Genomic DNA, 25,945 nt, shown 5'->3' on the forward strand with positions numbered 1-25,945 from the left:
GTACAGGGCCAGGGGTGCTGCATCCATCTAGGAGTTTGCAGTGCTGAGCTCTGGGATGCGGCATGTGGCGGCCTCTGCAGGGCACAGGTAGGAGGGCATGGAGAGGGGGCTGTGATGGCTCCATGCTGCTGGCCCCAAAGCGCTGCCTCAGCACAGAGGAGTCTGGCAGCAGCGGAGGGCAGCTAGACGCCTTCCAGTCCCTGGAGAAGCTGAAGGTGGTACAGGGCCCACCAGGGCAGCTCAGGTTGCTGCCCAGCACTTCTCAGGACTGCTGTCACCTCTAGGAGGTCACGCAGGGGCTGCAACCAGGTCAGTAAGGACATATCCTCCTGGCCAGTGCCCGGGACCCCTGAGCTTGAATGCAGTGAAGACTGGCAGAGATGGACCCCTGAGCTACAGCAGGGCTAGCAAACCCCTATCTTCCACTAAGCTGAGTGTCCCTTTCCTTCTCCATTCCTCACTGGCAGTGCAGCACTGGTTGTGGTACAGATACACCGGCTGACCCTGTATGCTCACTCAGGCAGTAGCTCCTCTGCAGCTCAGGCACCGAGACTAACAGTGGGGCCCAAAGCCAGCCCCAGGGACTCCTGCTGGCTGCAGGACACTGAGACTTTCATCTCCTCTCGGGCCAGGGGCTTCAGGCCAAGAGTGGGTAGCCCATCCTGGCTTAGTCTGGTTTCAGTTGCCTGCTGGGTGAGGGACACCTTGGAGCACTGATTGAGCTGCCCTGGGGACAGGGGGACCTGGGTGGTCCTTCAAGAGACAGCTGCGGCCCCCCAGATGCAGAGCATGACCCCCCTCTCCCACTCTACACCAGCACAAAGAAACCTCACAGGCCCATGGTGCCAAGGTCCTTCCCTTCCCCCCTCCCCAAAAGCTCAGCCAGCAATGCCTGCCTGCTGGACCATGAGGTCCCTTGCTTGGTCTGTCTGAATCCTGCCAGCACCAGTTGAAGAGCCAGGCAGAGCCCTCTTCCCGGGGAAACAACCAGACAACCAGGGACAGATGCAGAGAATAGCCAGGCACTTGGGTGAGGAGTGAGGGGACAGTGACATCCAACCTAGGCTGTACCAGAACTTCAGGCAGGCAGGAACTATCCATGCGCCAGAGGGAGAAAGAGAAGAGGCGGAACAGGGAGACCCCAGAACTTTCCAGCCTTCCCCAGGACCACTCCCGACCCTGCCAGCACCTTTTGGCGGAGCAGCTTGCTGCGTACGCGGCCCCAGAGCCGGGCACCGGTGTTGGGGGGCCGCTTGCCCCCAGGCTCCTCTAGCTGGTGATCCAGGCAGCAGCGCTCCAGGGGCTCGCACACCGCCGGCAGGCTGCAGTCGGGCTGGGGCAGGACGTCGGTCATGCTGGCCTGCTGGCCGAGGGGAGCCCACCCAGGCGCGGGCCAGCTCCGGGCGGGCGTGCAGAGAAAAGCTAAAAAGCCGCTAGCGGTGCGGTGCAGAGCTGAGGGCTTCCTGCAGGGTCCCTCTTCGGTGGTGCCTGGAGCACCGCAGGCGAGCCTTCAGTCTCCTCCCCTCTGTGGCCCAGCCTCCCCGGGAGTCTGCCGCACCCCCAGGAGCACAGCGCAGCGCCCCGCTACTGCAACTCCAGCTGGCCGGCTGTGCCTGCAGGACTGCCCGGCCGGTGCCTGCGCACAGACACAGGCGCCCACAGTCGCCCCGAGGGAGTGCGGGGGAGCTCCCGCCCCCACCGGAGGAAGTGACTCAAAGGAGGCGCTGGAGGCTGCCCCCCCCTCCAAAAATACTCAGCCTCTGGGTTTAACTCCTAGCGGGCTGGGGCCCTCCCTCCAGCCCCCACTAAATAAAGTTTGACTTGCAGCTAAGCACATCCGAGGAGTCCTCCAAGAAAAGGAGCTCCGGTTAACCTCTTCACTACCAGGCTGCTCCCTGGGCTTGAAGAGCCTAAGAGAGGCTGAGGATTGCCAGAGAGGGTCTGCAGGAACCTGGTTCAGAGGCATCACTGGCGTCCTCCTCCCTGGCAACCCCCCCCCCCCACATCCACCCACCCACCACCTCAAGGCCGGCCTCCAGGCCAGCAGCTTGGTGACAGGGTCAGAACTGAGGATACACATCCACACATCCTCTGACGAGAATCCCCTGGGGCCTGGGCGGCAGTGGCGGAACATATGTCTTACATTGATCCATCCCTGAAAACACTCCTGAACACCGCAGGGCACGGCTCCCACAATGGGGACACAAACACACCAAGGCCACCAAGGATCTTCTCCAGAACACACAGGAAGAAGGAGGGCAAGGCAGCAGTGGTCACGGGGACCAGAGAAATCCATTCTTTTCTAGAAGAGCCCCTCCAACTATTGGCACTGCCCAGGCAATGGGACGGGCATCCACTTTCAACTGGCCAGAGGCACCTCTAAGAACTTATTCTGTGTTTTTTTCCCCTCAGTGCTCCAAGACTACTCCTGGGGCAGTGCTGGGGAACTCTGTATTTGGGAGTGAGGAATCAAATCTGGGGTCCCCCAGTATGTAAAGGAACCTACTGAACCATCTCCCACCCAGAAGAACTTGTTCTGGACCTGTAAGTCAGTAAGCATTGTGGTCAGCCTGAGAGGTGAGATCAATCTCTGGTGTCTGGAGACACAGAAACACAGGCTGGAGTCCATTGGGCGTAGGCATGCAGTGCTGGGCATGGCTTAAGGGGCTAAACATATAATCTGCATACAGGAGGCTGGGTCTGGGTTCAATCCCTGATCTCACATGGTCCCCAGATACCACTAGGAGTGACCCTCCCAGCACAGCTGGATGTAGTTCCCAAGCTCAGTGAGATGCGTTCCCAAAGCAATAACAAAAAACCAATCAAATCCCGACCGACCCCAAGCTCCAGGCCTTGTTGAAGAGTGGCTGGTATTTGGCATCAGGAAGTTCTGTGGCTGCCCATAGGACAGGGAGGTTGGGCACAAAAGCCTTTGGCACTGGCAATGCTCCTGCTCAGGGGACTGGGACACCAGGTCTCCAAGCACAGGGCAATCAGGGTCACAATTGACCTTAGTTGGGAATTCCACAGCCACCATTAAATCTCCATGAGTAGCCAACTCTTTAGGACTAATGTCGTCACTTTCCCCACAGGCCATGGAGAAGCTCAGGACTGGGACAGGAACACTCAGGCTGAGGCTAGACTTGACCTGCCTGCTGGAGGCAGGGTCTACAGGCTCTGCTGGCTTCTGGGGGTCCCTGCAAGGTGACCAAGCTGAAACATCAATTCTAGGATACTATGCTCCCTCCTTGGGAAGACTATCATATCCTCAGACCTCACATTGGATGGTTCACCCTGCTGGCTGAGTGAGGTGAGGAGGGCACCTGGGTCTTGAGTACCTGTTGGGAGGGAGGAGCCCCCACACTTGTTGCCCTCCAAACAAACCAGAAAGTAAACCTTGCCTGTTATGAAGCTGCCAGGCCCCACAATGAGAGGAGGCATGGGCCCTGGGGAGCACTCAGTGCTATTAGCTTACATCAACCACACCTCACACCTGCCATGCATCAAACCAAAAGGGACTGAGCAAGGCTTTCCCTATCTGGAATGAAAAAAAAAAAAAAGGCCAGATGGAGTACAGGGGTTAGAGCACTTGCCTTGCATGTGGCACACCCCAGTTCAATCCTTACACCATTACAGAGTTCCTGAGCCTCTCCAGAAGTGACCTGCCCTGAGATCTGCTGGGTGTGGTTCCCCAAAACAAAACAAAACAAAAGAGCCAGAGTGAAAGTACAATAGGTACCTGGCGAGCCTGGATTCGATTCCAGGCACCACATGGTTCCCCTAAGCCCCATCCAGAGTGATCTTTGAGCACAGAGTCAGGAATAGGTCCTGAGGACCACACCAGAAAAGCAAAAAAAACCAAACCAGAAAACAAAACATGGGCCCGGAGAGATAGCACAGAGGCGTTTGCCTTGCAAGCAGCCGATCCAGGACCAAAGGTGGTTGGTTTGAATCCCGGTGTCCCATATGGTCCCCCATGCCTGCCAGGAGCTATTTCTGAGCAGACAGCCAGGAGTAACCCCTGAGCACCGCTGGGTGTGGCCCAAAAACCAACCAACCAACCAACCAAACAAACAAACAAACAAACAAAACCTGAGTACCACACCAGAAAAGCCAACCAACCAACCAAACAAACAAACAAAAATAAATACACAAACAAACCTGTCAGAGGCTATAAAATCAGCATAAATCAAATGTGTATACTGGAAGAGAGGAGAGGAAATATCTAGCCAGGGACAATCAGAGGCAGCTTCCTGGAGGAGGAAGGTTGGCCTGAGTCCCACAGAGTCATGGAACAAAAAGCCACTGGCCCTGCGTCTCTCCTTCCCCGGCTCTTGGTAGCTGCAGTGGCACTTATGTAAGCAGTTGGAAAGGTGCTGTGGTGAATGCTGACCGCATTCACCTGCTGCAGGCAGACAGGCAGTGTCTGGCACCCGCAGGACAGGCACAGAACTGGCCCTCCAGGCTCCCTTCCCTCTGACTAAGTCACAGGCCACAGGATCTTTTGGTCGGGGAAGGGGAAAGCTGTGCAATGCGCGTCCCCCTCTCCAAGCCTGGGGGCTGTGTGGGAGAAAGGAGGCGGTGTGGATCCTGTGCCCAGAGCCCTCTGCTTGTCTGTCTCAGGAGCTTCAGGTTCAACATTGTCTGGGGGAAGCTGTCTCTGATTGGATGCCGGATCCACATGGAGTTTCCATGGCAGCGCAAGCCGCCACCAGATGGGCAGCCTGGTTGGGAGGCTTGTGGGTCCTTTGAGATACTCATCTTTCCTTCCTCCCCCACCAGGGAAGGCATGAGGGGGGTTCTCTGGAGACAGCAGGTTTGCACTCCTTGTCACCCTGCTAGAAGCAAATGGTCCAGAGGGCAGCCGTCTGTGTGTGAGACAAATGTTCTCAGCAAGTTCCTCAAAGGTAGCAGCATGAATTGGGTCCCTGCAGCACCCCAGGAGATCTTCCCCACAATTCTGGACAGACTCAGATTAGGCTGTCCTGGCCACCCAGGAGGTGGCTTCATTCCACCCCCCCCCCCCCCGGGGCGGTAGTCTCCATCCAGCCACACCTGGCAGGGCCCGCCTCTGAGGACACTCGGGGAGCCCGTCTGAATAAACAGAGCCTGGGTGGCAAGGCCCACATGAACAGATGTTGATGCCTTTGGAATTGAAAACATTCCAAGGGGACCATCCCACCCTCCCGAGGTGCTCTCCTTTTTGTAGGAATGAGGAAGCCTACTCCAAGGGACACAGGGAGATGCTCAGCTCAGTGTATACAGCTGGGATGAAGGTGGAACCAGGTGATTGGTGGAGCATCCCAGAGACAAGGTGGGCAAGGTAGCTGCAGGAGCGAAGGACCACTTCCAGGCAAACCCTCCAGCCAGAACCCAGAAAAAAGGTGCCTCAGAAACTAGGAATGAGGGGGCAGAGAGAATACAGTGGGTAGAGTGCTTGTCTTGCATGTAGCTGATCCAAATTTGATCCCTGAGCTCAGAGCCAGGAATAAGCTCCAAAACAAAAACAAAAAGAAAATAAAGAGAAAAACAAAGAAGAAAAGCTATAGATGACTGGCTCTTCTCCCTCCCCCCAAATCAAAAGAGAACTCCAACTCCATCCTCTGGTCAGATAAATAAATCAGGAAAGGGTTTAGACAGGTCAGACCTAAGCAACTGAGAGTAAAAGGGGAGGGGAACACTCTTCGAGGCCAGCCAGGGGGTCCCAAGCACAAGAGCCAGAAGCCTGAGGGTGAATATAGCTACAGTGGACAGCTACTGAGCTGGGGGAGTTGGGGTGATGGCCCAGTAGGGCCTTTGTGAAGGTCCTGGAAAGGAAGCCCACAGGCTGCAGCTCAGACAGGCAGACCTGAGAACCCTTTTGCAGGAGTACTCGGCACGCTGCACAGATCTGGAGTATGTGGTGCTGCTCAGGCCTTGTGGGGTCAGAGATCACCAGGTCATTAAAGCAATGCTCAGGGGCCCGGAGAGATAGCCCAGTGGCGTTTGCCTTGCAAGCAGCCAATCCAGGACCAAAGGTTGTTGGTTTGAATCCCGGTGTTCCATATGGTCCCCCGTGCCTGCCAGGAGCTATTTCTGAGCAGACAGCCAGGAGTAACCCCTGAGCACCTCGAGTGTGGCCCAAAAACAAAAACAAAAACAAAAACAAAAGCAATGCTCAGGGGTCTCCAGGGCTGCCTCCAGTACTGCTCAGGAGACTATGTGGTGCCTGGGATCAAACCAGGGTCAGCTGTTTTTCCTTTCCTGTGCTATTTTTCCCCCTCAGGCATGGAGGGACAGGCACCACAAGGTGCTCAGAGCTTAGTCCAGGTTCTGTGCTCAGAGATCACTCCTAGTGGTGTTCAAGGGACTGCCTAGAATTGTGTGTGGTGACTGGGGCTTGAACCCATGTCGGCTTTGTGTAAGGCAAGCACCGTGCCCCCTGTACTATCTTTGGCTCCTCACACTGCACTTTCTTCAGCTGACAAGGTGGTTCTCTCCCAAGAATGAGCTGGCAGGGCAGTGTGAGAGTGAGCCCTGAGCCAGAAGTAAGCCTTGAGCATGCCAGGCATTGCTTAAAACCATCCCCTCCAAGAAATTAAGAAAACAAACAAACAAAAGAAAAACTCAACAAGGAATCCAAACCTCAATGAGTCTGCAAGCACCACAGCCAGGCTTGTGTACAAACCAGGGTCATTGCTGCAGTGTCAACAAGAAGGGAAAGAGAGAGAATAAAACAAAGTGGGGACCCAGGGCCTACCTGCTCACACCTCCTGTCAGTCACCCCTCCCTCGGGGTCCTCGCAGAGATCCCTGAGCAATACAAGCAGAACTGAAAGCTTCTGGTGCTTTTGAAAAGAGGAGCCCCTAAGCTTTGTGGAGGCGTGAGTGCTGTCCTAGGCAAGTTCTCATGAGAACAGCTGTGCTCAGGTCAAGCGCTGGGCCTCGCTTTCCCTCTGGGCGGAGCAGATGTATGTATGGGTGGGTGGGTGGGTGGTTGGGTGGGAAGGGGGACTGAGTAGCCTTTTAAGGAAATTTCCGGGTCAGTGTCCTGGATGTGAAACTCATGTCTTATCTTCTCTCTTTGGGAAAACTCTCTGGGCCTCTGCTTATTGGCCTGGTTCCTCTCAGTAGCCACATAGCAAGACACTTATCTCATCGACAGCTGGGTTCTTCAGAGTCATGGCCTGGAGGCTGGTGGCTCCATTCTTGCCTCCCAGGGTCACAGAGCACTAGCCTCCTCTGCCCAGATAGCCAGGCTGGGTTTTTTGGGGGCCAACATGAATCAGGCCCAGCTCCCCTCTGCACAGGCTATTCTGCTCGTCACCCACCCCTCTGAGGCAGGTCAAGAGGGATGTCCAATGGGGCTGAAAAAGACAGGGAGGACTCCTGACTTCACTTGTTTCTGTTCCCAGGTTTCCCCAATCAGGACCATGGGGAGCTTGAGGGGACTGAGTAGGGGCAGGCAAGGACTGGGAGCTGGGGTCAGCGGAGGCCTTTGGCAAGCAGGGCGTCCCTCCCTGGGATCCTGCCCAAACCCCCACTGGCTGCTGCTCTCAAGTATAGTGGGGCCTCTAAGGCAGGCAGCAGGGGTTGCTGGAGATCGGACTGGGGACACCCCTAAGGCAAGCAGGACAAGACAGTGGTTCCTGTGACCCTGGGAGACCTGTTCAGTGCTCAACCTTGCCTGTCCCCAAGTGTTTCAGGGAAGGTTCAGTGAACAAAGGGTTGAAGGATTGAAAGGCCAAGAGACTAGAGCTGACCCTTTTCCAGGGCAGGAAGTACACTGGGGGGCTGGGGAGAGAGGCTGGAGACAGAACTGCTCAGGGCTGTGAGGTGAAAGGGAACCCCAGCCTGCCCTACCCAGCTCTAGTCAAACCAGGTGGCCCCAGTGGGGTTTGAGGGGAAGAGGAAGGTAGCATAAGGCCCACACTGCTGCATCTTTACTAGGAGAGCACCAGGTCTCTCCAGGCATCAGCCAGGAAGAAGCAGAGAAAACTCTGGGCCAGTCAAGACCTCCCCAGGACCCAGATTACTGGCCCTATGGGTCCAGTCAAGCCACCCAGGGACCCCTCAGCCAGGGGAAGCCTGGCTATGGCTGCCCTCCAGAGTCACTGTTTCTTCCTGCTCAGAAGAGTAAATGAGAGCAAACTCTCTGCTGACAAGGGCCTTGGTCCTGACTCCTCATACCTGTGCTCTGGGTCTGAGCTGTGTCTTCAGTGGGGCTCAGGGAACTTTACCTCAGCTGCAGCTGCGAGGGCCCAACCATGACACCCCTCAGGCCACTCATCAAAGTTGGGGCTCTAGCCTTCACATGCTGCCCCAAGCCCGAACCCAGGAGGGGCTCATAAGAGACAGCCCATTTGAGAGGGGCTGCCTGACAAACCCCGCAGGGGATGGGGGACAGTGCTGACCAGTCAGGCACCATGGGCCTTCCCAGTTAGCTGTTGGTGGAGCCCACTGTTCAAAGGTAAGGGATCCAAATTTCTGGGTGAGTGAAGACTCTGGCCCAACAATCAATTGATGGCCAGATCAAAATTCTTTTTTTTGGTTTTGTTTTGGGGCCATGTCCTGATGCTCAGGGGCTATTCCTGACTCTGTGTTTACGAGTGATCCCTGATGGTATTCAGGGGACCATATATAGTGCCACATATTTGAAATGTGCTTAGAGGCCTATAAGGCAAGCTCCTTCCTGGTCATGCTATTGCTCCGATTCTCACAATACTCGCCTGGGTGCTTGTCTGGCAGGTTCAAAATTATATGTTCAATGCCTAGGGCTGAGCTGGCATTGAATGTGCTGAATGTGATCCATGTGGCTATGCCATCTGTGACCCCAACACTGCATTTGGTGTTCCCCCAGACCCAATGAGCACTAGGGTAGCCCTGCTAAAATGATGAGCCCACCTGGACCTCCGTGAGCACCAGCATGGCTGGGTCAGCACAACATTGGACAGGGAGAAGATGCATACTATCAATCTGTTCACTTCCTCTGCAGCCATATACCCAGAGCCTGCATATATGGGGGGCCCAAGAGAGGAAAGGGAAATGGGGATAGGGACATAGTGCAACTCTGGAGTCTCATGGTAAGCTGTGAAGGTCTATAGTCATAGACCAGAATTACTATTCCCATTTAATGATAGAGGTAGGAGGGGAACAAGGGACCCTGTGGGCTCTGAATGGAATCAGGTATAGGCTCAGGGGCTCCACACTCAGCACTAAGAGCTGGAGAGGGAGAGGGAGAGGGGTCCTGAGTGCTCTGTGGGCAGTTTCCCAGATCCCTGCTGCAGAAAGACATGGGAGGGGATGCTGTAGGGAGAAGACAATGGGTTGGGGATCCTGGACCCTGAGAGCAGACCCAGAAGTTGCCCTCACCACCACTGGCAAACCCACAGTAACAGGAAGCAGGGGGGCTATGCTGACGGGCAGCTTTAGTTTGGGAAGATGACCTCTCACCATGCTGAGGGGCATGGTGACAGCTGTCACTGAGCCCACGTGTGACGAGAAGAGGTCAGAAAGGTCGGCCTGGGACTGGGAATTCGTTCCCGCCCAAAAGGCAGGGACCAGCCTTCCTGCATGCCCCCAGAATCAGGAGGTCTCTAGGGCTGCCTGTCAACTCTGTCAGCAAAATCAACCCCCTTTGAAGACAATGGAGGGAGGAGGTGGAGGGGAAAAAAAAGGCAGACCAGCCTCCTGAGCAGTATGTATCCAGGTGATGGGGCAAGTGAAGCCACCCCAGGCCTAGGACAGATGCAGCCTCTTCCAGGCCCAGAGCCCAGCCCTCCCCTCACACCTCCAGCTCTCCTGTGCTCAGTAGCGAGCAGTCTCCAGGGAAAGGGATGCCACTGTACCAGGGCAGTAGTGAGGAACAAAGCTGAGGGTCGGGGCCACCCCAGGGTCTGTGGCTGGGCCCGGAGATGGATCCGATGGGTAATTTGGCTCCAGGAGCCCCAGTGTCTCGGACTGGGACCTCTCAAGCCCTGGGCCACAGCAGGAACCAAGCTCTGGGACCCTCAAGGAACTCCTTCCTTTCTGGCCTCGCCAGCCACAGTGCTGGATCCTGGGAATATGCTCAGTGGCCAGCGGGCAGGTCCCAGAGGGGACGGCACATCTGGAGCCTAGAGCAGCCTGGCTGGAAATAGACCCAGATAAACATTTTGGAGTCCCCAGGGGCCAAGAGGTCAAGGCAAACACATGGGGTGTATGTTGCGGGAGGGGGAGATGGACTGAGATGCCCCCCCCCACACGCCAGGGCAGCAGGGGGGAGGGGCGGTGCCCAGAGGGAGGATCTGGAGCCAAAGCCCCCGGAGTTATGTGGAAAGGAGGGAGGAGAGATGCATCCGTTTTGCACTGAATATGCAGCGACAGCAGGAAGTCGCCCCCAATCACTGATACTTGCAGGCACTCACCTGCCTTGAGCCTGACCAAGCATGACCAGCCCAACAGGCTGGAGCCTGCAGCCCAAGAGACCCCCCACTCTACTACTACTACAAGGCTGCTTCTCTTCTTGCTCTGTCTCTATCTCTCTCTCAAAACAAAACAAAACAAAACAAAAAAACAACAGAAAACAACCTTCAACCCAACTATGATTGCATGAGAGCCTCGAGGACTCCTTCAGGCCTGCTGGGGCCGGGTGACCTCCACACATTCCTGCTGGCCCTTCCTCCCAGTGTACATCCTACTTCTCTCTCTCCACCCACCCTGTAATTAGGAGCAAGAAGGATCAAGCCCGGCTGGAGCGATAGCACAGCGGTAAGGTGTTTTGCCTTGCATGTGGCCAACACAGGACAGACCCCAGTTTGAATCCTGGCATCCCATATGGTCCCCGGTGCCTGCCAAAACACACGCACACACACATACACACACAGGTTGTGACCCAACACACACACACACACACACACACACACAGAGGTTGTGACCCAACACACACACACACACACAAGAAGGATCAAGCCTTGAAAGACATTCATGAGCTGGCCATAGTGAAAAGTGATTTTTTTTTTCTTTTTGGGCCATCGCTGGTGACACTCAGGAGTTACTCCTGGCTATGCGCTCAGAAATTGCTCCTGGCTTGGGGGACCATATGGGATGGCGGGGGCTCAAACTGAGGTCCATCCTAGGCTAGCACATGCAAGGCAAATGCCTTACCACTTGCACCACTGCTCTGGCCCCTAAAAGATTTTTTTTTTTTGGTTTTTGGGCCACACCCGGCGGTGCTCAGAGGTTACTCTTGGCTGTCTGCTCAGAAATAGCTCCTGGCAGGCACGGGAGACCCTATGGGACACCGGGATTCGAACCAACCACCTTTGGTCCTGGATCGGCTGCTTGCAATCTCTTGCAATCTCTTGCCGCTGTGCTATCTCTCTGGGCCCTAAAAGAGATTTTTTAAAAAGTACTTTTATTTTAGTTTTGGGGCCACACTGTGCTATGTGGGCTCAGAGATTTTTCATGGACCTGTGTTCAAAGATCATTCCTGGTGGTGCTTGGCGGACCATATGTGGGGGTAAGTCAGCAATGTGCAAGACCTTAACCCTTGTACCATCTCACTATCTCTCAGACCCTGGAAGTAGTTGTTATAAAATACGTGAAGGAATTCTGACAATGTATTCATAACATAAAAGGAGGCCATGTAAAATCCTAGAAAAAATGTTTATGAAAATATCACAAGAATGAGAGGAAAAGCAAGCTAGGCATCCTGATTAAAATAACAGTGTCAGATACAGTACTGCATGGTACTTCCTTTGCACATGCACAGGGGGTCAATACTGGAACCCTATATGGTCTCCTGAGTCTTGCCAAGTGATGCCTGAGCACTGCCAAGGCATGGTTTCCATAAGCCTCCCCACCCCCAACAAAAAGCCTGGAGGCTGTTTCAGGAGGATAAAGGCTGATCTGTGACTCTGTCAAGTCCTTTACTATGACTGCAATTTTGACTATAAACATTGCTTTCATAATTGCTGGTACTCAATAGGCTCTTCAAGCCCATGCTCTCCCTTGAGCATATATCTCGCTTGCTTGTCTCCATGTCGCTTTTTCTACTCTGGAGAAGCTGTGTTCTCTCTTGAACATGTACTTCTTTTTTTTTTTTTTTTTCTTTTTTGGTTTTTCGGGCCACACCCTTTTGATGCTCAGGGGTTACTCCTGGCTACGCGCTCAGAAATTGCCCCTGGCTTGGGGGGGACCATATGGGACGCCGGGGGATCGAACCGTGGTCCTTTCCTTGGCTAGCGCTTACAAGGCAGGCACTTTACCTCTAGCGCCACCTCGCAGGCCCCTGAACATGTACTTCTTCTCTTTCCTCCCCCTCCTATCTTTCTAAGTAAGTTTTTTTCAAAAAGAAAAAGAAAACAATCTTGCAGGGCCAGAGCAGTAGAGCAAGTGGTAAGGCATCTACCTTGCCCACGCTAGCCTAGGACGGACTGCAGTTCGATTCCCGGCATCCCATATGGTCCCCCAAGCCAGGAGCGATTTCTGAGTGCATAGCCAGGAGTAACCCCTGAGCGTCACTGGGTATGGCCAAAAAAACAAAAAAGAAAAAGAAAACGATCTTGCTTCACTAAAAATCCCAAACCAAACCCTGGTACTCTCTCCCGCTCCTTCTGGAATCCTCACCACCCACGATGACTCTTTATCCTCTGATTTCCTGCAGCTCTTATTTTTGGCTTATCACAGAGGAAGAACCTAAGTGAACAAGGTCAGGTTGGGCCCTGGTTCCAGAAGCCCCACTCTCCAGCCCTGCATAAACGTCTTTCCTGGGATCTGGGCAGTCAAGCCCTGCAGTGCTCAGGGCTTATTCCCATCCATTATACTTGGGGGTCACTCTTGGTAATGCTCAATGGACTCTGTGGTCCTGGGGACTGAGTCTGTGACTCCTGCATGCAAAATCTATTGAACCATTGCCTAGGACTTCCACAGCTTTTTTTTTTTTAACCTTCCTCTTATTAATTTATTTTATTACTTATTGGTTTTGGGGCTACACCTGGCTGACTAGGCCATGTATATAGCAAGCACCTGAACTCCTGTACTATCTCACTCACTTGCCCCACTGTCCATATCTTTATTATTTTTTTTCTTTTGTTTTTGGGTCACACCCGACGGTGCTCAGGGGTTACTTCTGGCTGTCTGCTCAGAAATAGCTCCTGGCAGGCACGGAGGACCATATGGGACACTGGGATTCGAACCAACCACCTTTGGTCCTGGATCGGCTGCTTGCAAGGCAAATGCCCTACCACTGTGCTATCTCTCCGGTCCCTGTCCATATCTTTAAAGCAGTGATGACCTTAAGATTCTGTAAGATCGGGGCCAGGCAGTGGTGCTAGAAGTAAGGTGCCTGCCTTGCCTGCGCTAGCCTTGGATGGACTGCGGTTTGATCCCCGGTGTCCCATATGGTCCCCCAAGCCAGGAGCGACTTCTGAGTGCATAGCCAGGAGTAACCCCTGAGCATCACTGGGTGTGGCCCAAAAACCAAAAAAAAAAAAAAAAAGATTCTGTAAGATCATATTCCCAAGCACTGGCGTCATAGGAAACTTCCTGATACCATCCCTGCTAGGCATCATAGACATCTTGCTTTGTTCTGCACTACCCTGGCAGACACTGAGGCTTGTCTTTCCAAACTGGCAGTGAACCCTTCAAGGTAGGTAGCTCCCTGCAGGCATTGTTCCCCTCATTTGCTTCCCTTTAGGTGCCTAAGAAAACAGGTCTGGGCTGGCAGGAAACCTGCCACTGCAGGGGTAGACCCCATCCTGCACCCTCTGCCAAGGTGGGAGATACCTAATGAAGCTCTGGACAGAGGACACCCCCAGAAGAGGAAGCACACCTACTTACACATGGGAACTTGGCTGAGACTAGACTGACACAGGTCACAGGGCTGTGTGAGATCAGTCTAAGACTTGGGATCAGGAAATGGGGTCCTTTGCAGGTCCCCTTGTTTTTGTTTGTTTGTTTTTGGGCCAGTGCTGAAGGTAGTTACTCCAGGCTTTACAATATGGGATCACTCCTGGGAGGTTCGAAGGACTATATGGGATGTCAGAAATCAAACCCAGGTTGGCCACGTGCAAGGCATGTGCTGTGCTCTGGCTGCTGGTCCTCTTGAACTGAGGAAGAGGGGTGGAGAAGCAGAGGACCCAGGCTCCTCCTGATTTTCCTCCAGGCCACTGCCAAGAACTTGTCCCTTCCCATCCCCCAGTCTTCCATTCCCGGGCCTCCTAGAGGGTGTGTGACAAAGCTGTGACTGTCCCTGGACACTGTCCCTGGCAAGAAGGGGACAGGAGGGTACCGTGAGAACAGTGCAGCCTGTGGCTATGCCTCCCTCAAGAGAAAGGGGGCAGTATTACTCTGTATCCAGCCTGGATACTCTGGTAGCTCTGAGGATGGTCCCAGCATGCAGGACCTCAGGATGTGGCCCTCCCCAGCCCTGCTGCTGTCATTGCCCAGTGAGACAGGCCCAGGGCGGCACCTTCAGAGCTATGGAAGGGCTGCTGCTTTCTCCCTACCCACACTCAGGTCCAGGTCAGCTGGCAGCAGGACATTTGTTTCTTTTTATATCAACTCCCAGGCATTCAGCATTCCTTGAAGCTTAAACACAGAAACATTTTCCTTACCAGACTGTGCTTTGTGCTTTGCCAAACATAACCTGGCTTCCCCCACTCCCCCCAAGGCCTCCATCTGCTCTTGTCTTCAAGATGCAATGATTTATGGCGTGTATCCCCAGGGGGCCTGGATGCTGACACAACAGAAAGGAGGGAGGCTGAAGGCAAGGAGTCCAGGTGGGGATGGATGAGGTCGGCAAAGGAAGCCTGGGATGGGCCTTTCCAATTGTTCCCATTGCAAAGTTTCTGTGACCAGACAGTGCCTGCAGACTCCCAGTGTCCAGGCAGGGTTTTCACGGGTCCTTCAGAACCAGCCCAGAATGCTGTCTGCTCCGCTAGCCTGGCCCAGAGGTGTGCAGATGGGGCTCCAACCCCTTGTCTCTGTGGAAAGTGGGTGTTAGGTCTGGATTTAGCACAAGATCCCTCATCAGCTCTGACTGCCCTCAGTACAGAAGCAGCAGCTGGTGGTTGCCTAGCGATACTGTCTCCCTGGTAACCATGCAGGGCCATGTTTGGGGAACAGGAGGAGGGTGGCTGGACAGATGTCCTACAGGGCAATGTCATGAAGGAATCCCAGATGAGAGCCAAGCCCAGCAGCCACAGCTCAGAGACTGCCCAACCAAAGCCCAGCACATGCCAGTTAATGGGGCTGGTGGCCACAGATGCCCCCCCCCCCACCAAACCAGACCACCTAAGGTGAAATGGGGCTGCACAGGTGCCCAGACAGGGTGCAGTGTCCGCTCATGGGGGAGTGAAGACTGCTGGGTAATGCGGTGGTAGTACCTACAGAAATGGAGGCCGCAGATGGGCCGTTCTGCACACATTCCCAAGAACAGTAGAGCTCAATTCCAATCATGCCACACAAGACTCCACCGAGATCCACAGAACCAAACAACACCAGCAAATTGCACAGGGTAGTGAGGACCACAGCCCAGCCACAGCCAGACATTAGTCCCCTGGACTCACGGCGGGTAAAGGCCTCCACAAAGGGCCAATGTAAGCCTCCTCAGAGGGTAAAGCCTACTGATCAGATGTAGCAGCCCCAGACATAGCAACCTCAAGACCACTGGGAACCCCGTCAATGAACAGAATCCCTGGAAAGTTCACAGAATTCCTTCAGTGACACAGAACTCTGGACACTGTCCAGAACCCTCTTCAGTGGACATAGAACCCCAGGCACTGCCCAGAACAAGGAACTTCAGTGTTTCTGGGATGGACCCCTCTAGGTTCAAGGACGCAGCACAAGCCTAGCATCTGTGACACCTTGAGGTCAATTCCTAGTGCCATGTGCCTCTCAGTCCTGCAGCACTGAGCTACCCCAAGCCTGGACACTATTAAAACAAACATGAAATCTGTGTTCATATGCTGGACTGTGAACGTAGAGACAGCTGCTGCCCTCTGGAGCCCTGTAGGGACACTGGGTATCACAGAGCAGGTGCGGAAGTCTAGGGACTGAAGCACAAAGGCTTTGGGGAATGGAGAAAGCTCTCTCCACAGGAGCTCTGAACCACTCCAGAGCCTAGTGTGCCCCTTCCAGACAGTAAATAAGGCCTTTAGGCACCTCCCGGCCCCTCACCTGGATCTGCCCTTTGCCCATGATCTTGTCCACGATCTCATTGTTGTCCTTGTTGACCTTGGTCTTGTCATAGCACTTCTCATAGCACAGGATCCGCAAGGACTGGGAGCCTTCCAGCTCGATCTCAAACTCCTGGGAAGACAGAATAGGAGGTTTTGAATTTCCCACAGTGGCACTTGGGGGTGGTGGTGGCTCAAGGGGTCAGCGTAGGGCCCCCTCAGAGTCTCCTCACCAGGCGGCTGTGGCTATTGGGGGACAGGAGAGGACTGCAGGCCTGTGCTGAGTACACACGCCAGGATCTGGGCCAATGGGATGGAAGTGCAGGTGTTGTAAGGGACATTTGGGAATGAGGCTCCTTCACTCACCTCATCCCACTTGGGCTCAGTCGTGTCCCGGAACACTCTGGTTTTGGCTTTGCTGACAAAATAGCCGAAAGAATCTACCTCCAGGGTGCAGTAGAGGTCTGCAGAGAAGATGGGAAGAGATGGCCAATGAGGTCCAAGGTGGAGGAACAGGGAAAATGTAGGGAGAGCAGGAAGCTATTCCTCCCAACACCCTGGGGATCCCCAATATGATCCACAGTACTGTGTACTCTGACTGGCTGCCTCCCTTCACTCTGGCCCTGCTACTGTTTGAGAACACCACTGGCGAGGGCTCCACCAGCACTCCCTGACCACAATGACCCCCAGCCCTGGCACTGCCCAGAGGCATCACCACACAACAGGTAGGTGCCTCTGTGGGTCAGTTAACATCTGTGTAGTGAGTCCCCAGCACCAGCACAATCAAAATGCTCCACTCAAGTCTAAAAGCTTGTTCTGCCCTTTCCTCACAACACTTTCTCTGATGGACATGATCCTTCTCCTCTTTCAGGAGGTAGAGGTAGGTGATGGGCGTGCCAGGGATTGAATCTAGGGATTCATTACTACTGAGCTATACCCCACGTTGCCCCGGATTTCAAATCTCCTGCCTCATCAAGCCCAACATTCTCCCTGCCTCAGTTTTCTCATCAAGAAAATGAAGCAATGACAGCAATTTCGTGGCTGGAGATAAAGCCTACTCAGATTGTTACAAAGGCCTTGGAAATCAAGGACTCCTGATTGTGTTTATTCCATGCCCCTATTTATTCTGCGGCCATAGTTTTTGCTTCGTCAGTTTCTCCTGGGTTATCTTTATTTCCAGCAACCTCTTCCTTGGTTTAGAGACAGTCAGCTCTTTTCCAGTGAGGATCATGTCTCTGTGGCAGGGAGAACTCTGGGAGAGGAGAACTGGCCGTGAGCCCTGTAGGCTCCTCAGTGTTCCTGGGCTCTACGTTCAATGTCAAAGACTAGACATCTAAACCCCAAGCTCAGCATTACTCTCTTCATGCTTAAGCAGAGGATAAGGTGCAGTAAAAATTCAGCATTGTCCTTGGACTGTGATTGTGTGCAGCTGCACCACTGCCTGCATCAGTCCATATTGCATCAGTATTACTTTTATGAGTGATGTCACTCAAACAGTGGGCAGCTTTCAGACAGGCATGGCCTGGCAGTTTCACATGTATTCTTAAGTGAATGCAAAAATTCGGACCTGTTGATTTAGTAGTTGTCTGGGTCAAGTGAACTTTATTGTTTTGGGGCCACACCTGGTAATGTTCAAGGGATTACTCCTGGCTCTGCACTCAGGAACTGCTTCTAGTGGTACTCAGGGAACCATATGGGATGACAGGATTGAACCCGGGTTTGTCTTGTGCAAGACAAGTGTCTTACCCGCTATGTGTCTGGCCCCCACGTGAACATTTTGAGACCCCCTGAGGCCACCAATAGAAGACACCTGGAAGAATTCTTGAGAACTAGGACTGCTTTGAGAAGCTAGCTGAGGCTCAGAGGAGTTGAGAGACTTGCTCAGGGTTACAGAGCAGATGGCGGATTGGAGGCCATAATTCCAGAAACCTGGGGTAAGGGAGGGGCAGTCCACCTGCCAAGAGGAGTAGGTTCCCAGCCTTGGGGGAATCTCCCAAGGCAGCTGATGGGGCCAGATCAGCTGAATAAAGCTGAGTGGGGGATGGGGGCCAAGAAGTGGATCCGCAGGAACTTTCTGGGCAAGCATAAACAAGGGCCCTCCCACCACTTCCAAGGAGGGCTGGTGGTGACCAAAACTTACTGGCTGACTGCTTGAACCCCTTGGCTGAGTGGACAATGACGTGGAGGAAGCCATAGAGACCTGGAGACTCATCATCTGTAAGAGAGAAAAGGCCCTCCCAGGTCCATGCAAGATCCTTCTCAGGCTTGGCTTGTAGCTCCACCTGGTGGTCAGATGAAGACATTCCCGGCCACCCTGGCCTGGGAAAGTCTCTATCCAGGGACTGTTACTCTTCCTCTGAGCCCAGGTCCCAGGCTGCCCTCAATCTAGCCTTTTCTTATTTTTTTTTCTTTCTTTTCTTTCTTTTCTTTCTTTTCTTTCCTTTCCTTTCCTTTTTTCTTTTCTTTTCTTTCTTTCTCTCTCTCTTCTTTCTTTCTCTCTCTCTTCTTTCTTTCTCTCTTTCTCTCTTTCTCTCTCTCTTCTTTCTTTCTCTCTCTCTTCTTTCTTTCTTTCTTTCTTTCTTTCTTTCTTTCTTTCTTTCTTTCTTTCTTTCTTTCTTTCTTTCTTCCTTCCTTCCTTCCTTCCTTCCTTCCCTCCCTCCCTTCCTCTCTCCTTCCTTCCTTCCTTCCTTCGTTCCTTTCTTCCTTCCTTCCTCCCTCCCTCCCTCCCTCCTTCCTTCCTTCCTTCCTTCCCCCTCCCTCCCTCCCTCCCTCCCTCTTTCTTTCTTTCTTTCTTTCTTTCTTTCTTTCTTTCTTTCTTTCTTTCTTTCTTTCTTTCTTTCTTTCTTTCTTTCTTCCTTCCTTCCTTCCTTCCTTCCTTCCCTCCCTCCCTTCCTCTCTCCTTCCTTCCTTCCTTCCTTCCTTCCTTCGTTCCTTTCTTCCTTCCTTCCTCCCTCCCTCCCTCCTTCCTTCCTTCCTTCCTTCCTTCCTTCCTTCCTTCCTTCCTTCCTTCCTCCCTCCCTCCCTCCCTCCCTCCCTCCCTCTTTCTTCCTTTCCTTCTTTCTTTCTTTCTTTCTTTCTTTCTTTCTTTCTTTCTTTCTTTCCTTTCTTTCTTTCTTTCTTCCTTCCTTCCTTCCTTCCTTCCTTCCTTCCTTCCTTCCTTCCTTCCTTCCCTCCCTCCCTTCCTCTCTCCCCCTTCCTTCCTCCCCTTTCCTTCCTCCCCTCCTCCCTCCCTCCCTCCCCCCTCCCCCCCTCCCTCCCTCCCTCTCTCTCTCCCTCTCCCTCTCCCTCCCTCCCCTCCCTCTCTCTCTCTCTCTCTCTCTCTCTCTCTCTCTCTCTCTCTCTCTCTCTCTCTCTCTCTCTCTCTCTCTCTCTCTCTCTCTCTTTCTTTCTTTCTTTCTTTCTTTCTTTCTTTCTTTCTTTCTTTCTTTCTTTCTTTCTTTCTTTCTTTCTTTCTTGGCTCATACCCGGCAGCGCTCAGGGGTTACTCCTGGCTCTATGCTCAGAAATCGCTCCCGGAAGGCTCAGGGGACCATATGGGATGCCGTGATTCGAACCACCGTCCTTCTGCATGCAAAGCAAACGCCCTACCTCCATACTATCTCTCTGGCCCCAATCCAGCTTTTTCAAAGTAGAAATGAACCAGTATGAGAAGCACCTCTGGGCTAAGGGTGGAGAGATGGCCCAACCCTACCCTGCATGGGGACACAAGGGGCAGATGGCTCCTCCGTGTAGAGGAAAGAGCTTGTCTGAAAACTGCCATTGAGCGGATCTTATCTCAGTGCTCCTGGGCGGCTGGAATCTACCTACATGTGCCAGTCTTCAACCCCCTCATCTCTGTCCCTCCTTCCGCCTCAGCTCACAGCATGAGCAACAGGTTTCCTGGCTGGGCACTGAGAATTTCCCAAGATCTGCTCCATGCAAGGCTCCTTATCCCACTTTTATCTCATCTCATTCCATCCAAGTCCACCTTCCGGCCCATGCTCCAGCCCCACTTCTATAATTTGACCACCTTTAACAACACAATGCAACTGCACCAGGGAGCCAAATTTGCCCAGTAAGCCAGAGGGAGCCCAGCAGGGAAGATCTGAGGTCTTGTGGGAACTAAGCAATGATCTCTCAATTGCTATGTAAGTTCTCTGGGGAAGGATCAGGCCCAGACCACCCAAGCACAGAAGAGACTCCTGTCACCTCAGACCTGGCTACCACGAACCCTGGGCTCCAGACCTTACCATCTTTATTGCTGGTGACGGGAATGTTGTGCACAGTCCTAAGTTTGAAACAGGATCCTGTGAGCACCTGGAGCTCCACTGAGCTCAGGACAAAGGCCTGGAGATCTGCAAAAGTCGAGAAAGTAGAACCATCACTACAGGTCCACCAGCACTGGCCTGGTTTCTGCTGAGGAGGCACATCACTGTGAAAATGGGAAAGGCATGGAGCTTTGTAGGAAGGGGACAGTCATGGGGCTGGCATAGAGGCAGACCTAGGAGAGGAACTGGCATGGCACATTGGCCTGTGTCTGGGAATAGCAGGCTAAGCTGGTGTGTTGGACTGGCTCGAGTCTTGCTACTAACTCTCCTGGTGCAGAAGCCAATCACCACATTCTCTGGGGCTCAAACAGTAATGCTAAGTAATGCCACCTATCTTGGCACCTTACGGAGTGCCAAGGGGGGAAAGGGAGCTATTGGGATATGAAAGAGGGTTGGAAGTGCCAGAGGCACTGTGGCCATAGACAAGCGCAGTGCAGAGTGGGTGGCCCTTACCCTTCTTCTGGAGCTTCTGGATGGCCTCTCGCCACTCAGCACGCTCGTAGTCTGAGGACAGCAGGAACAAGTAGCTCTGAGGAGAGAAAAGGACTCAGTGGGGTGGCCACAGTCAAGTGAATATATCACTGGGCTCTAGGGTCCCTAGTGGAATTTCTTACTCAGCTCGGGGAGGGGGTGTTCCTGGGGAGCTGGGGCACAGAAGGGAGAGGATACAGGACCCCAGCAGTATGGAAAGTCCAGGAAAGAACATGTCCAGGCAGCCCTGGCCTGTCCCTGTGCTCTCTCTATCTGGCTTACCTTTCCGTTCCGATTGTGGATCCGAAAGGGGATGGTGGGCGAGTTAAGCAGCAGCAGAAATTCATTCTCAAACATCTTCTTCTTCAGGCGCTCGATGGCCCGGCTCTGCCCCTTATTGGCTTTCTGTGGGGATGGAGGGTTGCGCTGGGTTTCACTCACCTTGACCTACAACTCACCCAGCGGCTCTCGGCACCCACTCCACCCTGCCCTATGTGTTCATCACGGTTTCTCTCTCATTTCCCATGTCCTGGGGCCTGAGCTAATTCCTGAGACTGGGAAGGATCTCTGAGTGCACCTCCTATGCCAGCCAATGCCTGTCAACCTACCACCCACAACCCATTTGTACGCAGCCCTTGTTCTCCCATTCTCCCAGCCAGTATTCCCCTGTCCTCTGACCCCAAGACAAGAGAGAAGTAGGACAACCTGATAGCCCAGAGCTACCTATAGCAGCAGGCTCATTGTATTGCCCACAGCAGCTGGCCCACCTGTACTGCCCACAGTAGACAGTCCCACACAGCCTGCCACGCCCAGCTCCCCTTCTCTAGGAAGACACAATGGCAGCTCTGGGGCAGGTGGTGTCTCATTCCTGCTCAGAGTAAGCTCAAGGCTTCCCAGGAGGTACTGCATGCTGTGGATAGTGCCTTCTTATTTCAGGAACAGTAATAAAGTCTTTTTTTTTTTTTTTTTTTGGGGCCACACCGGCGGTGCTCAGGGGTTACTCCTGGCTGTCTGCTCAGAAATAGCTCCTGGCAGGCACGGGGGACTATATGGGACACCGAGATTCGAACCAACCACCTTTGGTCCTGGATCGGCTGCTTGCAAGGCAAACGCCGCTGTGCTATCTCTCCGGGCCCGTAATAAAGTCTTTCTATACTACAACCCTCTCCTTGCAGCCTTAGTCATGTCTACAAACTAAATTTTGGGGACTGGAGAGATAGTACAGTGGGTAGGATGCTTGTTTTGCATGTGGCCGACCCAGCGTTGATCCCTAACCACAGAGATGGTCCCCCAAACCCTGCCAGGTATGAGATTCCAGAGCATGGAGCCAGGTAAAAACCCCGAGACAGCCAGATATGGCCCTAAAACAAAAGTAACCAATGAAATTTTGGGTGCCACTTGGGACACTAGTTTAAAAATCTCAGATACCTTCATATATTCAGCCCCTATTCCTGGCCACAACAGTTCCAGCCTCGGCACTCAGCAGACATCCTACCACTACCCTTCCCAGCACTCCGCCTCCTGATATTAGTGTTCCTGCAGGAATAAGACATTTCCTCTGGGCTAGGATCTTCTTCTCCAATATTTCAAGTTTGTTATCCCCTCCCCCTATGCCAGGAAATGAATCCAGCATCTCACATAAGCAAGGCAAGTGTTTAATACTGAGCTATATTCGCAATCCCTCTGAGTTTATATTTTAAAAAGGACCTCCTCTTTTTTTTTTTTCCCTTGGTTTTTGGGTCACACCTAGAAGTGCTCAGGAATTACTCCTGGCTCTGCACTCAGAAACCACTTCTGGCAGACTCAGGGGACCATATGAAATGCCAGGATTTGAACCTAGATTGGCCTTGCGCAAGGCAAATGCCCTGCCACTGTGCTATCTCTTCCGCCCAGGACCTCCTCTTTTATCTTTTATCTCCTCTTTTATCTCCAGCTCCTGCTATTCATTATATGTCAAGAAAACAGTTCTGGAAATGAAGTCATGAAATTTGATTATACATGGATGGATATGGAGAATATTGTGTGGAGTGAAATGAGTCAGAGGAGGAGAGAGAGAGACATAGAATTATAGCACTTATTGTGGGAATATAAAAAAATAAGATAGTAATAGTATTCAGACAATAGACCTGAGGGCTAGTAGGATCAGTACATGGTAGGAAGCTTACTACAAAGAGGGGTAGTGCAATTAGGGCTGAGAAAAGACCACTATGACAGTGATATGAAGCTCACCACCAAGAGTGGTGAGTACAGTTAGAGAAATAACTACCATGACAATGTTAATGAGTGAGAGAAGTAGAATGCCTGCCTAGAATACAGGCAGGGGGATGGGAGAGGGGGGCTTTGAGGTTCCACTGGTGAAGGGGGGGGTGTTCTTTTTATAACTGAAACCCAACTACAATCATGTTTGTAATCACAGTGTTCAAATAAAGATATTAGGGGTCGAAGCAATAGTACAGTGGTAGGGCCTTTAGTTTGCACGCGGCTGACCCAGTGTGAACCTGGGTCTGGTCCTCAGCATCCCATATGGTTCCCTGAGCCAGGAGCAATTTCTGAGCACACAGCCAGGAGTAACCCCTGAGTGTCACTGGGTGTGGCCCGAAAACCAAAACCAAAAACAAAGAAACAAAAAGATCACTTTGGACAAGAACTGGGTGCTGAAAGGAGGTAAAAGTGATATACATGATACCTCTTCAGAAACACTATTGTAAATCAGTGTCTGAAGGGAAGAAAAGGAGAGAGGAGAGAGGGGGGGGGGAGAGAGAGAAAGAGAGAGAGAGAAGAGGAGAGGAGAGGAGAGGAGAGAAGAGAGAGAGGAGGAAGAGAAGGGGGAGAGAAAAGGGAGAGAGAGAGTGAGGGAGGAAGTAAAGGGGAGGGGGAGAGAGAGATATTTGCTCCAGAGGCAGGCAGAAGGAGGGTAAGAGAGAAATTGGGGACATTGTTGGTGGTAAATGTGCATTGATGAAGTGTGTTGTACATTTTTTTTTTTTTTGGTTTTTGGTTTTTGGGCCACACCTGGCAATGCTCAGGGCTTACTCCTGGCTGTCTGCTCAGAAATAGCTCCTGGCAGGCTCAGGGGACCATATGGGACACCGGGATTCGAACCAACCACCTTTGGTCCTGGATCGGCTGCTTGCAAGGCAAACGCCGCTGTGCTATCTCTCCGGGCCGTGTTGTACATTTTATGACTGAAACTCAATCATAAACAACATTGCAACTGTAAAAAAATAACAAAACCCAACTGTGTTATGAACAACCTTGTAACCATGGTGTTTAAATAAGTAACTAATTAAATAAAAAGAAGTAATTCCGATACTGTAGCACTTTTTTTTTTTAACTACTAGTCTGGCGAAAATGATAACAATGGTAACAAGTATGCACAGCACTGGCAGTGTGGGGCACAGCGATTCACAGGCTGCAGACAGGAACAGTGAATGGGAGGCAATTTCTTCCTCAGAGGTAGGTAATCCTGGCAATTCAAGGCACAGGACTTTGATTCCAGTTCTCCCACCACACAGTTTACCAAAGAGAACTGAGAATAGGTGATGGCAAACTTGTGTGTGAGGTGACATGAACTAGAAACAAGGTTGGAGAGACAGAGTAGTGAGTAGGGCCAACTGGGGCTAAATCCCTGGCATCTCACATGGTCCCCTGAACCCTGCCAGGAGTGATCCCCAAGGGCAGAGGCACCTCCAGGTATCACTCAAAATCCAGAAATTGGGGCCAGGAGAGATTGCATTGAGGTAGGGCATTTGCCTTGCATGCAGAAGGACAATGGTTTGAATCCCGGCATCCCATATGGTCCCCTGAGCCTGCCATGAGTTATTTCTGAGCGTAGAGCCAAGAGGAACCCCTGAGCGCTGCTGGGCGTGACCCAAAAACAAAACAAAACAAAAAACAAAAATCAAAATCCAGAAATAAAAATAAAAATAAAAGGGGTCGGAGAGATAGCACAGCAGTGAGGCATTTGCCTTGCATGTGTCAACCTGGGAGGGAACTGGTTCAACTCTTGGCATCCCATATGGTCCCCCAGCCTGTCAGGGGCAATTTCTGAGTGCAGATCCAGGAGTGACCTCACTGAGTGTCGCTGGGTGTGGCCCAGGAACCCATCAATCAATCAATCAAATTTAAAAATAAATAAATAAAAAATAAAACTAAAAATCAATCCAAACAGGTCCCTGTGTTCCAAATAGGAGGCACCGACCGAAAAAAGAATATGATAGGACCAGAGCAGTCTGAGCTTCCAAATAGCACAGGTAGGTTGAATCTCATTAGGAAAAAAAACATGTACCCTGTACATAGCAGCCAGTATGATAAACACAGCAGAGCCTAGAGGAATAAATTTCAAACTGTTACCAATGGGAGGTGGGCATGATCATTTTTATTCAATGCACTTTGCTATTCAGAGCATTTCCTGTTATTAACCAGCCAAGTTATTAACAAGTTGTGTTGGTGCTTAAGAAATTCTTTTCAAGGGCCAGAGCTATCGTATAGCAGGTAGGGCAGGCATTTGCCTTGGACTAGGCCTACCCAGGTTCGATCTCCAGCATCCCATAAGGTCCCCTGAGGGCCGCCAGGAGTGATTTCTCAGTGCAGAACTAGGCATAAACCCTGGGTACCACCAGGTGTGGCCCAAAAGAAAAAGAAAGTAAGAAAGAAACTCATTTCAGGGGCCAGATCATACAGCAGGTAGGGTGCTTGCCTACATGCAGTTGACCTGGGTTCAATCTTCGGCATCCCATATGGTCACCCAAGCACTACCAGGAGTGATCCCTGAACACAGAGCCAGGAATAACCTCTAGGCTTCGCTGAGTATGACCCCCAAACAAAGAGAATTCTATTTATTATGGTACTGCAATAAAAATGGGAGGAAGAAACAAAAGATTTTTTGTTTTGCTTTTGGGGCCACATCCAGTAATGCTCAGATGTGCTAGCTCTGTGCTTAGGAATTACTCCTGGCAGGTGGGGTGCTGGGGACTGAACCCAGGTTGCTGTATGTAAGGCTACATGCTGCCTCCTTTATTATTGCTCT

At 52.3% G+C, this 25,945-nt stretch overlaps 1 protein-coding gene across 5 annotated transcripts in view; it reads right to left on the minus strand.

The window, feature by feature from the left end:
• The window catches only part of ABR (ABR activator of RhoGEF and GTPase), a 155,502-nt gene that overhangs the window by 20,911 nt on the left and 108,646 nt on the right, over positions 1 to 25,945 (minus strand). For 4 of the 5 annotated variants that reach the window (XM_049782189.1, XM_049782197.1, XM_049782182.1 and 1 more), the window contains 6 exons: positions 21,199 to 21,321; positions 20,899 to 20,974; positions 20,368 to 20,472; positions 18,279 to 18,353; positions 16,505 to 16,602; positions 16,140 to 16,271 (listed from right to left, as the gene is read on the minus strand). In XM_049782189.1, coding sequence (XP_049638146.1) covers positions 16,140 to 16,271; positions 16,505 to 16,602; positions 18,279 to 18,353; positions 20,368 to 20,472; positions 20,899 to 20,974; positions 21,199 to 21,321 — 609 coding nt within the window. Of the gene's footprint in view, positions 1 to 1,189; positions 1,426 to 16,139; positions 16,272 to 16,504; positions 16,603 to 18,278; positions 18,354 to 20,367; positions 20,473 to 20,898; positions 20,975 to 21,198; positions 21,322 to 25,945 lie in introns of those variants that run through there. The other variant, XM_049782207.1, reaches the window with a different exon arrangement.

Source organism: Suncus etruscus, chromosome 1 (genome assembly GCF_024139225.1).
Source record: "Suncus etruscus isolate mSunEtr1 chromosome 1, mSunEtr1.pri.cur, whole genome shotgun sequence".
In the NCBI taxonomy this organism is placed as follows: domain Eukaryota; kingdom Metazoa; phylum Chordata; class Mammalia; order Eulipotyphla; family Soricidae; genus Suncus; species Suncus etruscus.